This window comes from Trachurus japonicus, chromosome 6 (assembly GCF_045865225.1).
Source record: "Trachurus japonicus isolate A0001 chromosome 6, Traja_1.0".
Classification (NCBI taxonomy): domain Eukaryota; kingdom Metazoa; phylum Chordata; class Actinopteri; order Carangiformes; family Carangidae; genus Trachurus; species Trachurus japonicus.
Genome location: NC_140912.1, coordinates 3,978,122 through 3,993,772, shown reverse-complemented (window position 1 = coordinate 3,993,772; position 15,651 = coordinate 3,978,122). Strand labels below are relative to the sequence as shown.

The 15,651-nt window shown below is 41.9% G+C and overlaps 1 protein-coding gene and 1 long non-coding RNA gene across 2 annotated transcripts; one reads left to right on the top strand and one right to left on the bottom strand.

The window, feature by feature from the left end:
- Nucleotides 1-5,658: 5,658 nt before the first annotated feature.
- LOC146985399 (uncharacterized) lies at nucleotides 5,659-6,416 on the bottom strand. Its single transcript, XR_015036060.1, has 3 exons — nucleotides 6,274-6,416; nucleotides 6,125-6,187; nucleotides 5,659-5,860 (listed from the first exon to the last, which is right to left on the bottom strand). It is a non-coding gene; the product is annotated as an uncharacterized LOC146985399 (long non-coding RNA).
- A 3,343-nt stretch (nucleotides 6,417-9,759) lies between these two features.
- Nucleotides 9,760-12,737, top strand: LOC146985398 (uncharacterized). Its single transcript, XM_085780549.1, has 6 exons — nucleotides 9,760-10,021; nucleotides 10,655-10,818; nucleotides 10,939-11,116; nucleotides 11,229-11,446; nucleotides 11,608-11,818; nucleotides 12,429-12,737. Exons 1-6 carry the CDS (start codon nucleotides 9,907-9,909, stop codon nucleotides 12,545-12,547), a joined length of 1,005 nt encoding a protein of 334 aa, XP_085636675.1. The 5' UTR covers nucleotides 9,760-9,906; the 3' UTR covers nucleotides 12,548-12,737.
- The last annotated feature ends 2,914 nt before the right edge of the window (nucleotides 12,738-15,651 follow it).

Here is a 15,651-nt window from a genome sequence, read left to right as displayed (position 1 = left end):
ATTAATTCAGTGGCACTGCTATTTGTAGTGGACAAATGAGGGTCATATTTTGAGCCTTAACATACAGTAAACACTATAGCGGCTGAGACAAAGAAAAGAAAAAGAAAAAAAGTATTACAACCGTCTCGGGTCTCCCCGACATATTGAAATAAAAAAATAATTACCTCAGACAAATGCACAGCCGTTGCGCTGGAGAGATGGTTTCACGGCAGACGCTCTGTCTTGTGATACTGGGGCCAACTTTTCTGAGGAGCAGCTCAAACTGATCTTTATCAACTCTGAAATATTCCTTGAACCTGCCGTCGTCCAGACGAAGCTCCTGGATCAGATGATGAAATTCACCCAAAGTTTTCCGACGCTGAAGGATGGGATGCACCCAGACACGGCGAGTTTTTCTCTTCTTCTTCACAAAGACACCAAGCAGCAAAGCTGCTGAGAGCAGTTTGCGGTGCTGGAAATCCATCTTTTTCCTCCAAAGGTCTCCTCCAGCAGTGACAGGATGTTTTTGTTGAAGTTGATCTGCTCAATTCTGATCAGATGACACGCGGTGCGCGGGCGGCATTCGAAAAAGTTGAGAATTTTTCATCTCCGTGCGCCTGGGACGCGCCTCGATTGCGCCTCGGACGCGCACGGAAAAAAAGGCGCGTCGCACCGCGTGCGCGGCGCGTCGGCGTCGCTTCGGATTTGGCGCGCGCAAGGCGCGCGGTTACATTGAAAACAATGGAAACGCACGCGCAAAAGACGCTCCATGTGAATGGCCCCTAATACTCCACATTTACTGTACTGTAACATCACTATGGCCCATAAGTTCTGACAATGGTTGGTACAGTTGACTTCAGGAGTATCCTGGCTACACCCTCCGTCATTTTCAAACATTTTTAATGTATCATTTTGGAGAAATTAAGCCTAGAAGTTGTCTTTCCTTGGACTTGCACTGGAAAAGCTCTGTCATTTTAGAGAAATTAAGCCTCTAAATGAGAATAAATACCGAGCATAAGGCCTCTTTCTATGTAAAAATGGAACTGTATAGCTGAATTTCTCTAAAATGATGCAGGAAAAATGCTTAATAGTGGATCAGTGGGTTGTAAGGATGGTCCTGGAAACAACTTTATCAACTTTTGTCAAAAATTATGTATCATAGGGATTTTACATTTGCGTGAATATTGAGCAAAATTAATGGATTCATTTCTCAAAAATTATACAGTCCAAATACTTGACACTGCATGGGTGAGTAGTCAGGATATTCCCGAGGTCAACACTAACCATTGTCAGAACTTTAGGCCAAAGTGATATTACTGTACAGTAAAGATGGAACATTAGGCTTTGCAAAACTTTTTTTTTTTTTTTTTTTTTTTTTACAAATTTGAGGCTTAATTTCTCTAAAATGATACAGTAAAATGTTTGATATTGAGTGAGGGAGTAGTCAGGATGGTCCTGAAGTCAACTGTACCAACCATTGTCCGAACTTATGCACCAAAGTGATGTTACTGTACAGTCAATATGGAGTATTAGACCTTTTTGTCTTGTTTAAAAAAAGCTAAGAATGCAACTTTGAGGTTTAATTTCCCCAAAATGATACAGTAAAAATGTTTGATAATGACTGAGAAAGTAGCCAGGATGATCCTGAAGTCAACTTTACCAAGTATTGACAGAACTTATGGACCAAAGTGTTGTTATTGTACAGTAAATATGGAGTATTAGACCTTTTTGTCATGTTTAAAAAAAGCAAAAAATGCAACTTTGAGGCTTAATTTTTCCAAAATTATACAGTAAAAATGTTTGATATTGAGTGAGGGAGTAGCCAGGGTGGTCCTGAAGTCATCTGTACCAACCATTTCCTAAACTTATGGACCAAAGTGATGTTATAGTACAGTAAATAAAGAGTATAAGGCAATTTTTCCTGTTAAAAAAAAATAAAATCAAAAAATGCAACTTTGAGGCTTAATTTCTCCAAAATCATACAGTAAAAATGTTTGGTAATGACTGAGGCAGTAGCCAGGGTGGACCTGAAGTCAACTGTACCAAGTATTGACCGAACCTATGGACCAAAGTGATGTTATAGTACAGTAAAAATTGAGTATAAGGCCTTTTTCCTGTTTAAAATTCATTAGGCCCTGTTAGGTGTAACCTCACACACACACACACACACACACACACACACACACGCCTGTAAAAAGTCCCACTGCTGTTATACTGTATATCAGCACTCATGGTCGGAACTAACTGTTGTATAATGCTTAATTAACGTTGGTGTAGGGCTGTGCAATCTCAAACCGCTTCTCCGCACTTGCTGTAGAGTCACAGTCCGACTGGCATCTCTTCAAAACCGAGGTTTTCCAGGCAGCTCACCTCACAATTGGGCAAAAACGACCTGCCTCCAAGAAGCCCTGGATATCCCAGGGGACCCTCGATATCATCAATCTGAGACGTGCAGCGCGCCTTCGTGGAGACGTAGATCAGTATCGCTGCCTCAACCGTCGCCGGAATATGGCTATCCGACGCGACAGAGAGAGATTCTGGAATGACCAGGCAACAAACCTGGAGCTAGCCTCCCGGAACAACAATCTACGGCGACTTTACAGCCTCCTCAGCCAAGTTAAATCCGGCCCCAGGCAACGCAGCTTCCTCGTCAAAGACCGCACTGGAAATGTCCTCTCCAACGAAAAGGAATGTAACGATCGCTGGAGGGAGCACTTCAGCCAACTCCTCAATCACCCCCCCATCTCCGAAGACCCCAACCTCAATACGGACAACCCCACCCCTAACCCAGACTGCGTCACTTCCCCCGTAACTCTAGCTGAGGTGAAAGACGCGCTACAAAAACTTAAGAGTGGCAAAGCCCCTGGCCCCTGTGGCATCACTGCCGAGATGCTAAAGGCTGGGGGGGAAAACATCATCCGCTGGCTCACACAGATCATTAACTCTGTATGGGTCCATGAGACTCTTCCCGAAGACTGGAGACGGGGCATCATCCTGCCATTCTGGAAACGGAAGGGAGACCAACTGACGTGCAGCAATTATAGGGGTATCACACTACTTTCCATCCCCGGCAAACTCTTCACCCGCATCCTCCTCTCCCGAGCACTACCTGCCACCAGAAGCAGACGCCGCCGGGAGCAAGCTGGATTCATGCCCAACAGATCTACCATAGATCATATCTCTGCCGTTCGCTTGATCATCGAAAAGGCCAGAGAATTTCGGAAGGACCGCCACCTATACATCGCCTTCATCGACCTCAAAGCTGCCTTTGATACAGTGGACCATGGATCACTTTGGAAAATCCTATCAGCAATCGGAGTCCCCCCCAAAATCACCACCCTCTTCAGGCAACTCTACCACAGTGCCGAGAGTTGTGTGCGTGTAAACGGAAGCGACTCCGACTGGTTCCCTATCAACAGTGGTGTGAGACAGGGATGTGTTGCTGCCCCTGAGCTTTTCAACTGCGTCATAGACCATCTTATGCCAAGGGTGTGCCAACTAGTCCCAGGCGTGTCGCTGGGCACACACACCCTAATCGACCTTGAATATGCTGACGACACTGCTCTATTCAGTGAGTCACTCGATTCTCTCCTGGATGCTCTCAGCATATTCGGCAAGGAGGCCAAAAAACTCGGCCTTATGACCAGCTGGGTTAAGACCGAGCTCATGCACATAGGCGATGGCCCCGACCCACCACCCCCTCTGTTCGACAACATCCCGGTTCATTTTGTCCCAACCTTCAAATACCTCGGATCCACAGTATCCAACAACAGCGATCTGAAACAAGAGGTAGACAGACGCAAAGCCCTTGCAGCCTCCATCCTGCAGTCACTCTGGAGACCCCTATGGCGCCATCGAGCCATCTCCCGAGAGACCAAGCTCCGGGTGTACAATGCGTCTGTTATCTCCGTCCTCCTGTATGGTGCTGAAACGTGGCCTCTGAACAACACCCTGGCGACCAGGCTCGACGGCTTCGACACAAGAGCCCTGCGGAGGATTGAGGGGGTGAAATGGTTCCACCACATCACCAACAATGAGATACGGGAGCGCACCCAACAACTCCCCGCATCCCGACTCGCAGCAATGCGAAGAGTCCGCTGGTTCGGGCACGTCACCCGCCTCCCCCCAGAACACCCGACACGTGTCATCCTGGAGTTTGACCCCCACCAGGCTGGCTGGAGACGCACTAGAGGCGCACCCCGCACCCGATGGATCGACATCGTGGCCCAGGATCTAATGACATGCAACGTGCCCCTAGATGAGGCCCGACACCTTGCTCTGGACAGACCAGGCTGGAGAAAGCTGGTTAACCTGGTTGGCTCCACGCGCCACGCGCAAGAGAATTAAAGAAGAAGAAGAGAGGGCTGTAGCTAGGCTATAAAGTGAACGTTTGGCTGTATGAAAGTAAGCAGCACGCTATTTTTATTTTGTGTGTGATGGGGACCTCTGCTGGTGAAGGGTAGAACTTTCCCACAATATGCATTCACACTAAGCTAAAAATAACCTACTTGTTAGGGCGACTATGGATGGAACAATTAATGGCTAATAGGGCCGGACGCGCTTCAACAATAAAAACTGAGCTCCAGAGGAATGTCGATAAGCTAAAACATAGCAGGTCACTGGTGAAGAACAGCTGATTTTACTACGCTTGGTGACGTATCATCCCACCTGACCCCTGACCCCCCCCCCCCAACACACACACACACACACACACACACACACACAAAAAAACACTAGTACATGGCATCTACAACTATACTTTAGTTCACTGAAATACATGTAGGCTATATGTGTCGAGCATAAACTGTAAAAATGAGTGTATAAAGAGAACGGTAGTCTGGATGAAAATAAGCATGCTTTTATTTTGAAGTTATTACGTGTCACTTCCGCTTCCGTTCTGCCCGCCGTTATATTGATAAACATGAAACGAAAAACGAACAAATGAATTTACAAAAACCAAATTCGGGCCGTTATTTGACTGTGGTTTTCTCGTTTTTCGTTTTTGATTCAGAAAACCAAAAACGGAAAAACGACTCTGTTTTTTCATTTATTGTTTTTTGTTTGAAAAGGAAAAAACCACGGTATTTCCGTTTTCCCGTTTTTTTATTAAAACGGAATATCAAACTGACAAAAGGTACACGGACCATGCTGCCACTCAAAACCAGCTTGAGAAAGACTGGCACACTCCTCAACAATGGTTTAAAGAAGCAAGACATATCTGGCTTCTTAGCTCCAAACCACAAAGCACATAAACGTATATATCTCTACTCTCAGGTGGTATCTCATTAACACAACATAATATTGGCCAAATACTAAATTTGGAGGACTGAAAAACTGGTACACCATCACAATTGAATGTGAGGGACAGAAAATCCTCTTTACTGTTATTTTTCAAGGTCTGATATAAGGTGCCATCACATATGTCCTTTATTACATGCTTTGTATGGGCATCAGCACAAAAACATAGATCCTGCATATCCTGGTGCTCAAGAATATCTTTCAGCTGATCCTTTAATGGTATGCTAATAAAGAAATGTCCTTCCTGTAAACTGGCTTTCACTGTTGTGAATGAGGAACATGACACACATTTGAGTGTTTCTTCCAGAGATTGTGAAGTACCAATGTACTTAGTACAATCTCCACAGTAATGGTGTCGTTCGAACTGATGTGTAATATCAGCTAATGGTTTCTCCAGAAAATACTTGCTTGTTGGAACTGCACTAGTCCGAGCAGAATGCAATTTGAGCAGTTTCAGCAGGTCTTCCATTAATACACCTGTTGTGTTGTGTCTCAATGCAAAGGAGAGAATCGAGATGATGCTTTGCCCTTCTGTTAGTCCATGGGAGGAGTGGTCATCATGTACCTCTTGAGGGACATTGTCCTAAATGATAGAAAAAGAAGCACTGCAATGAAACGAATCATGTTTCATTTGTTTTAATCATAACCTTGTTTTGGCAGACTGCACTTAGCAAATAGACAGAAGCTACAACACATGAGAAAGAAAAAAGAAGCTGATTGATGGAAAGTGTATGTCAATGAACTGCAGAATATGTTACAATTAGTCCAATTGCAAATTAATCTAATGTAAAAAAAAAAAAAAAACATGTAATCAACCTCACATGTGAATGCTTAAGTTTTGTCTCACCTGCACCGGTGTGAAAGATTCTGCTCTCTGTTCTTGTCTTTGGCTTCCATCTTCATTGTTTTCCTGAGAAAGACAGTAATTAACAACTCATTAAAGTGAAAGAGAGGGATAGCGGTGGAGCAGATTATATGACACTGTAGTTTTGTCACCTGTGGCACAGTGAGAGGTTCTGCTCTCTCCTCTTCTCTCTGGCCATCATCTTCATCAGTTTCCTAAGAATGACACAAAGAAAAAACAGAGATAATAATTGTAATTTGACTGTAAGAGTAAGCAACAGAGGTAGAATGGTCTAATATTGTAGTTTTGTCTCAACTGGGCGGCTGAAGAGAAGCCAGGCTCATGTGAAGACATCAGTGAACTGTACATCTCTCTCTACTACACTGTGATTTAGCAGTGTAGAGGAGACTTGATGTGCAAAGAACAACATAAGATTAAAGGAACGACTGTAATTTATCGTCTGATCGCCTATATGCAGATTTTAAAATCCAGGAGAAAAAAGGTTAGGCTACATAAATTAATATGCAATCATACACATAACACCAACAACAACAGTAAAGTTGATGTCAATAACAATATTATTCAAGATAAAAAAGAGTGCTAATGTCAGAATCAGATCTGAACCGAAACATGTGGATTGGTGCTTCTCTAAAAGAATGATGGAGGGACATAGAGGATGGCAGTAGTTTGACTGTGTGAGAGAGGGAAGGTTGTATAATAATTCTGTGTTTTTTTCCTCACCTGTTGTGATACTGTGAGAGGTCCTGGTCTCGCTCTTCTCTCTGGGTATTATCTTCATCACCTTCCTTAAAATGGTATCAAGAACTTGTTTGAGACAGATTTTCACACAGCTCCCAATACAGTTTTTCTCCCTTTTCATATTGTTGACTAATTGTTTTTGAACTTCACAGTAACATAGTGTTTTGATTGTAAGTTAAAAACAGTTCATTTGCTTCTTTTAGTAAACATTTCACATTTACTCAAGTAAAACTTTGGATAATTTGTACAGCAGAAATATTATCAAGCGATTTCCAGCAATAAATGCACAGTTTCCAACATTTATGTGGCAAACATAATGGATTATGTTACATATAGGCCTAAAACTATAGCCTACCACTGTAATTTGTGCCCATCAAAACATAATTGATTATCCATAGCTACTGTAAGTGTACAAAGTTATGCTTTTGTAATCAAATTAACACTTAGGGCCCTAGTTTGCTGGCGCAGCGCAGGTGGCGCAAGGTAGCGCAGCCGGTCTAATGCAAGTTTCGACCAGCGCAGCCTAGCGCAAAGTCAGATTGGAAGATTGGCAGATCGCGCTGCGCTGAGATAGGCGTGGCCGCGCAGCAGGGGGAGGCGTCACAGATTCTGCTTGGTGCAGTGGAAGTTTTGTGCGAAAATGTCCCGCCGAGGTTGCGCTGAAAGCTCGCCACCTCCAACCAGGTCTAATCTCAGCGCAAGGCGAAGCGCAGCAGGTGCAGTGCAAGTTTGGCTGACTGACCTGCAGTGCACACACGTCACCAAGACCTCACAGGCAGTTCCAGACACATTTCAATGCAATAAATATCCACAATAACCACTAATGCAACTAACGGAATCAACACGTGAATTTATATCTATATAGATTGTCCCGTCACATCTGACGTCAGATCAAAGCAGAGATCAAAGGCTGTCGGTGCGTAAAGGAAACTCCACCTGAATTAACACAGCAGGGACAAACTGGCACTGAAAAGCAGCTGTGGATGTCCCAAGCAGGACTGAGGGTGGATGACTGCATGTCGCTGCCGTGTTGAGATACCACTCTGCCCTTGTGATGATCGCTGTATTTATTTATTTACTTATTAATTCATAAGCGCGAGCGACCGCATCACGCAGCCGTACTGAAAAACAAAACACAAATCATCATCTCTCTTAGTCCACCACAACAGCCTCGGTATCAGATAGTCAGTATATAGCCTACTACAGTATACTCAGCATCTCTATCACAGAAAAAAAAGAGACGGACAGAGAGAGAGAGAGAGGAGGACAGAGAGAGAGAGAGAGAGAGAGGGAGGGAGAGAGAGAGAGCGCGTCCTTTACGCTGATTTCATCCACATGGTCTTTGTTTATGTTGTGATTAGTGTAGCCTACACCTCTCATCTTGGTTACACAGGGTTTGAATAAATGTGAGTTTCTTTATTAGTTTATTAGTTGTTGTTTCTTAGATTGCGTAGGGGTTCTCAGTGTATCAGATCAATCCTGGTTAAGTATATTAGTAAACTCATTATTGGTCACTCTGAGCTCGGACCTCCGGACCAAAACAGCTGTTTCCTCCTGGGAGAGGTTCGGCCTCTGGCGTCGCTGTTTCCTCCGTCCATGTCCAAGTATAAAATGACAAACTTGCAGCACGCATCACCTGCCGCGCAGTTAAAGGTGAGGAGAGGAGCTCCTTTGATTGGTGAAGATCTGACTTGGCTGTGTCAAACCCACTCCACGCCTTTCTCTCCTCCTCCTGTCTCCCTCCCGCCCTCTCTCCTCCCTCTTTGCCGTTTGCGCCGGTGGGAGGGACGAGGGGAGGGATTGCGCTGGTCTAAGTCTGACTGCGCGGCCCACCAATCTTGCGAAATGGACCTGGGCCACACCCCGTTGGCGTGGCGAAGCTGCGCTGATGTTAGGCTTCACCTGGTCTACGAAACTAGGGCCCTTAAGCTCACATTTGGTAACGTTACACACAACCTTGACTTGGGATTCAATTATTATAGTGCTGTGGGCAGCTCACTTTACATTAGCTGTTAAAACAAAGAGGGCAATAAATAAATTACACTTAACATGTTGCGTCGTGTGCTTCCCGCTGTCACTCAAAGCTCTGTTGATTTTCCTAGTGAAACAACGGACAGTAACGACAGTAACTAGTAACGATAATAACGTAACGTATAATATAACGTATAATTGTAACGTAAACATCACTTGTGAGCTGCAGGGAGCGCGCATACCTTTTTTTCCATCTCGACAAAGTCCGTGTAGGAACGTTTCTCCGCAGCCAGTCTTTTTCTGTTGTGCCAGGTGTCACGGCTTTTCTTTTCGGCATGAGCAGTCTGTTTACCATGCTACTCAGGAAGTTAAACGGTTGTTTTTAGTGTTGAGAGCGTTGATTTGCTAGGAGTAGGTAAAATATCAGAATACGCCAATCAAAGGCAGCGTAGGGCGGGTCATCATGCCCATCATGCCCAATGCCCATCATGCCTGGCAGCGATCGCGAGACCTTGGCAACACGGGGCCAGGGTAGTTCATTTTTGAATGCACGGGCGGTGGCGGTGGCGGCAGGCCTCGGTTCGGCTGACGGTTGCAACGGTTGCTGCTCTCTGCATATCGTCGCCTATTCGGATGCAATGGAGACAACTGAACCTCCCGTTAGTGGTAAGTAAAATAACGTATTTGAAGGAGTTCGCGTACATCGGTTTTTCGGTTTATGTAGCATTGCTAAAATTGATAGTTAGCTTGATGCTAAAGGGTAACACACATTTAAAAAAGTGAGAAATGTGGTTGTTCTCTCTCTTCTTCTTTTTTTTTAACAGATAACAGTTAGCCTGTAAAAAAAAAAAATACAAATAAATAAATAAAATAAAATAAATAAGAAGAAATATTATTTGGCTGAGAAATAATAGATTTTAATTTTTTTTTTTTAAATTTTCACTTTAGAACACAAGGACAGGAAATTTGCAGTGGTGCAGTGGAGTGAAGGGGAAGATTCTGGGAAGCTCAGTGAAGTAAAGACTGACAATATACGCGGGTATGATGATTCCAAGATGGACCAACATGGGGATCCCATTTCCACCTACTCAGCCTTCATCGAATGGCGCCATGGGAAGAAACAGCGTGGAGGGTGGCCCCACTACCGGGCCACTGTTATTTTTGTCAGTGGTAAGTTGCTATGGTTCAAAGTGAAGATTCTACATAACTTGAAATAGGTGACTAAAGTTAGACTAAATTTTTTATCTGTCTGAATTTGTGTGCTTACTTTCCTTGCCAGGTGGGCAAATGCTTTCCAACAAATGTTTTGCAGGATACATAATGATTAATTACAGTATTATTGGTGGGGAAGTCATGTCAAATGAGAGATCAGAAATGATGAGCCCTATTTAAATAAGCCAACTTTTGATTTAAAATGTTACGCATATTATTTACAACAGTTTTGTCACCAGTTTATCATGTGTAAATTACTGCTCTACAAAATGCTAATATCTACACAACTTCCCTCCTCTCTAAGTGAATGCCTGAACATCACTATAATACAGCAATCTCATGATGTTAATGTCTATAGCAGTGGTTCCTACTTAAGTACCCCTAACCTGACACAAATTGGAACACAAACCCCTGTCTGATAGATTTTTTTTTTATAGCTGTTTAGTACAGCCCACTGAACCACAGCTCTACACAACACATACTATGATACTGACATTGTCATAACATAACATGGTGATACAAAAACTGCTCTTGAGTATTAAACAGTTTGTTATTAAATCTGTTTGTATTCTTTCTTCTTTTGTTCTCTAGCTACTCGTTATGAGGCAACCCGTAAACTTAATGCACTACTGAAGGAAAATGAACCTGCAGAGCTGACCAAGAGGATACCAGTCCGCCCTCAAAAATATCAGGATGATTCAGATGTCTCGGATCCAGATGAGACTCAGATTCTCACTCAGCCATTGCAAGTCAAGGTGATATCTATTTGCTTTTAACTATTTTGAGGTTACCATATTTTTTCGGTTGTATCATGTAAATAGATGATGATCGTTTTCTCTCTCCCTCTCTCTCTCTTTCTCTCTCTGTATACCCAGAAGTCAAAGGCTCTCACAAGGAAAGACCCTGCAGAGGAATTCCTTGCAATGTACAGCGATTCACCACCTTCAGTCATTCATCATGGTAAAAATCTGACAAAGACAGTGGCTGAATTAAAGCGGGAGATCCAAGATCTGAAAGAAGAGAATGCTACTTTGAGGGAGTTGGTTGTCCAAGGTATCACTTCTTATCACTTATTTAACAGTTAGACAACCAAAACACTCTAGCCATACTTTATATTGTACTAAAGAATGATGTACCGTTTTTGTTTGTCATCTTCTGTGTATAGATGTGCCTGAACTCCTAAAGACCATGAAGAATGTCATTGGTTTGGCTGAAACTCCTAAGAGATCCAGTTTGGAGCTGACCACACCACCACTGCCCCCCCAAGATTCTCCACCGTCCAGGCCCGGTTCATCATCTGCAGATTCACTGCTGTCCCTCCCCAGATCTTCAGCATCCAGCTCCACATCAGAGACTGTTACAAGGGGCTGCCAGTCGTCCAAGGTTTTTAAAGAATAAATAAATCCAGTGCATAAATTGAATCTACTGCCTCTCAGATGTACATGTATGGGAGATCTAATTTTTGTTTTAATATGTTAAGTCTCTAGGGGTGAGCACATTATTTTTAAACCTTAAATACTCACAATGTCTCCTTGTTTAAACAGGTGGAGATCCATCCTGGGACTGGAGTCATGGTAGAGAAACTGGCGTGGGCCTATGCAGTTAATGCAAATTCGGCTACAGTATTTGTGAGGCATCTGCTCACAGCAGTCTTCCCAATGGAGATACTGCTGGTGAGCAATCTTCGAGGGGGGAAACGAGGCAGAGGAGATGCTCGTCTACCTCTGGACAAAACTAAACTGGATGCCATCTACAGTAAGTTTTCAACCTTTTATGGTTTGCTTTTTTTAACCGATTTCATACACCATACCAGCATTCTACAGTGTGAGACTTTAGTGTCAGTTGTGTTAAATTCTATGAGACACATGGAGAGCATACAATATATACCCAACATTTCTACATTGTATAAGTGGTAATGAAACAATGCCTTTGCCAAATGGAAGAACCTAATTCATAGAATACTGTCTGATCTTCCCTTGCTTATATACTGTATTATATACACAGGTGTAATATTGGTCTACTCATGACATGCTATTGTAGGCTACCTTGTTCTCTCCTCTTTCAAGTGCCTCTTTTTTGTCCAACAGCAAATAAACAAAGGAATACATTTAGGAAAATAAGTATATTTTAGTCTGAAGTATAATCTTGCCTTTGATAGAGGCATCTCTTCATCAAAGGTTGTACATTGTGATGCATTTCCTTTAAGTTAACTTCTCTATGCATCTCCAATACAGTGCAATAAAGATAGCATCATTAGACATTATATTATGTATAATATGTAATTATGTGGTTTTTTGGGGGGGATTACTTTCAGATTAATAATTGTACTGTCATTCTTTTCCATTTTCCCCTATTGTGTTCATAGGTGCAACGCTTGAGAGGTGGCCTGGGACCCAGCCCTCCAGCATTGGCAGCACAATCAATGCCAAGATCACAGAGCTCCGTGCCAAAAGTAAAATTGTTTCTGTCACAACAACCCCTTAAAACACTGTCTACCACACCACAAACATGATCCACCTGGTAGTAACTGTTACTGTTACAGTGTCACATTTGTAGCCAGGTTTTTACCTGTTAGAGGGAAATTGTTTTAAGTGGGCAGGTTTTTATCCCTCCCTCGTTTTGCCCATGTTGATGTAATATCAGTTCACTGCAAATAAAGTCCATCAAATTAAAAGTTTGCCTAACAGCCATTTTTTCAGCATTACAGATATTGAAATATTGCATTTATAGACTGCAGTTATTATGTAGCTGGGATGGTAGAAAGTAGTATTGCAGTAGTAAAGAGAAAAAATAAGTTTTGTCACTTTCATATGTGAGTTATGATAGAAATGTGTATGAAGTTGTATTAAATCATTCATTAAAAAAAGTATGTAATTTTTATAATCATATTGCAAATTTCATAGACTGACATTTAAAAATTCTTATACAAAAAACATAAAGAAAACATAGTTTACTATGGCATTACAATGCCATAACATACAAAAAATCTATATGTAATGGTATATATTCCTATATGTTTTTATACAGATTTTTATTATATGCCATTTAATAAACTTATATAAAACATATAAAGACAGCATAATTCACCTGCAAAAAATATAAACTTTTCATACAGAGAACATACATATAGTGGTATTTATTCATATATGTAAAGTATATGTCTTTAAACAGACATAGTAAAAAAACTGCAAAAATTATATTAAACGTGTATGGAAAATATACGTTGACATGTGCTTTCCTTATCTTCAACATATATAGTTTTCATATGATTGTTATATAATTCTTTTTATTATCTTGTATGAAAAGAATGCAAAAGTGGCCACTTTCAGGAGTAAATCATATATTATACATGAAACATACAATACATGAAACATAAACTGAAGCCGATGGATTTTTTTATAAGTTTCTTCTATTTCTTTTCCGTATGGGTAGCAAGTAACTTAGTTTAATGTCTCATGTTCTCAACAACATACCTGTGGCTCCATGCAGTCTTGCTCTACTCCGTTATATGGTACGGTAAGCTGACTACAAACCAGTACTGCCGCCTAGCGGTCAAACATGTAATAACATCCAATCATAACATCCCCCCTTTTCTAAGGTAAAATGCATTACATGAATTATCACATTAGCTGTGTCAGTTATTTCAACCATTTCACATTCAGCATAACTCTGCAACATATAAGCAGTATAAACAGTTTATATCAGATTGCATAACTCATATCTAAGCCAACACTAGACCATTTAGAACACATTCACAACATCAATCAATATACATTTTGTTCAACATCTTTAACATGCATATTGAATTTTCTTTGTGTAGCCTGGCTAAACTGAACCAGCACAGGACACAAAAATATCTTCTGGGGTCTTTAATTCTGAACAGAAGAATATGGTGCACAAATAAAATAAATGATGCAAGTTTAAAACTCAACTGGCTGATAGTCTTCAGCTGTATCTACAGTACTAGTAGAAACAAAAATCAGCGACACCACACTGTGCCTGGCACACGGGACGCTTACTGTAACTCTGCCTAGTCTGCTATAATCACTGGACAGTGTCCGTAAACCTTAAGTAATTATCCTATTACAAAAGAGCACAAAAGTAAACAATGTCTTAAGGTTCAGTACAAAAGAATAAAAATAATAAATCTACAGACTGCTATCAGAGTGTACAAAAATGTCCCTATAAGCAACAATAGAGTGCAAAGAATTAACTACAGTGGCTCGACCCTATAACACAAAGAGCCCACAAATTCACATTAAACACTCATACATTCACAGGTCAAAACATCACAACGAATGTGCAGTATTGTAATACATAACGTTACTGACTTGTGCATTTTTTCCGTAGGCCTAGCACAAACAGCACTGACGACGGCCTGCTACACGACAACCATTGGGTTTCTCTCGTCGTCCGTTTACCTGCCAACCACTAACACATACGCCCACATTAACAATAAACATTTAAGCCTGTAAACATGCATTACTCTTAAACATATCCCTTAGATACTTCATGCAAACAGACACATTTATATCATATTTACCCTCATTAACCTCCGAAAACCGTGGTGTGGTTGCACCGCTGCGGGCAAGATGGCGACCTCCGGTATCTTTCTACCTGCTCTACAACCAGTTCACCAAACCGAGAAAGCGCCCTCTGGTGGCGTTAGTAAGCAGTTGCACTACATTTTCCCACCCGGCTACATTTGTTTATAAGTTCAGTCTATCAGGCTTTCTGATTTCTCTTGTGGACCTTCTTAACTCAGGTTCACTTGGAGTAGGTGTCAGTGTTACAGTCCATAGCAGGTGTGGGAATTACCTGAGATTCACCACAGGTTACACTGAGCTCACCAACAGTCCCTTGAGGAGTCTTTAATAGACTGCGACGATTGCGTCTGAGGATTTGTCCATCATCAGTTTTCACTGTGTATGATCGTGGAGCAACTTCTTGCAGGACAGTTGCTTTTGTACTCCATCCATCAGCATCCTCAATCCTGACTGTGTTGTTGGTAGTCAGTGGAGGGAGATGCTTGGTTGTTCTGTCATAGAATGACTTTTGCATCATTTTCTGTTGTCGTAGCTTATGTTCAATCTTTGAGTGATTCTTTTGCTTTAATTTATCGTTTTGATGACTCGGCAATGTTGTTCGTAGCTTCCTCTTCATCAGCAGTTCAGCTGGTGATAGGCCGCACTGAAGAGGTGATGCTCTGTAGCTCAATAAAGCCAGATACGGATCCGAGTCACTGTCAGCTGCTTTCTTTAGGAGTTGCTTGAGAATGTGAACTCCTTTTTCAGCTTGCCCGTTTGATTGTGCATAGTGTGGGCTTGACGTCACATGCTTGAAATCATATTGCACTGCAAACTTCTGCCATTCTTTGCTGCTGAAGCAGGGGCCATTGTATGGAGTTATTTTTGTCTCATTAATATCTGTAAACGCACAGAAGGTGATCTACAAATGTTCCTTGGTTTGCACACGTGTTTTGCTATCCACAAATACAAATGTCTAATTTGTAACTTGTATTTTGGTTTTTACAAATAAATGTGTATTTGTAAATATATTGTATATTTGTAAATGTATAATTTTCCATT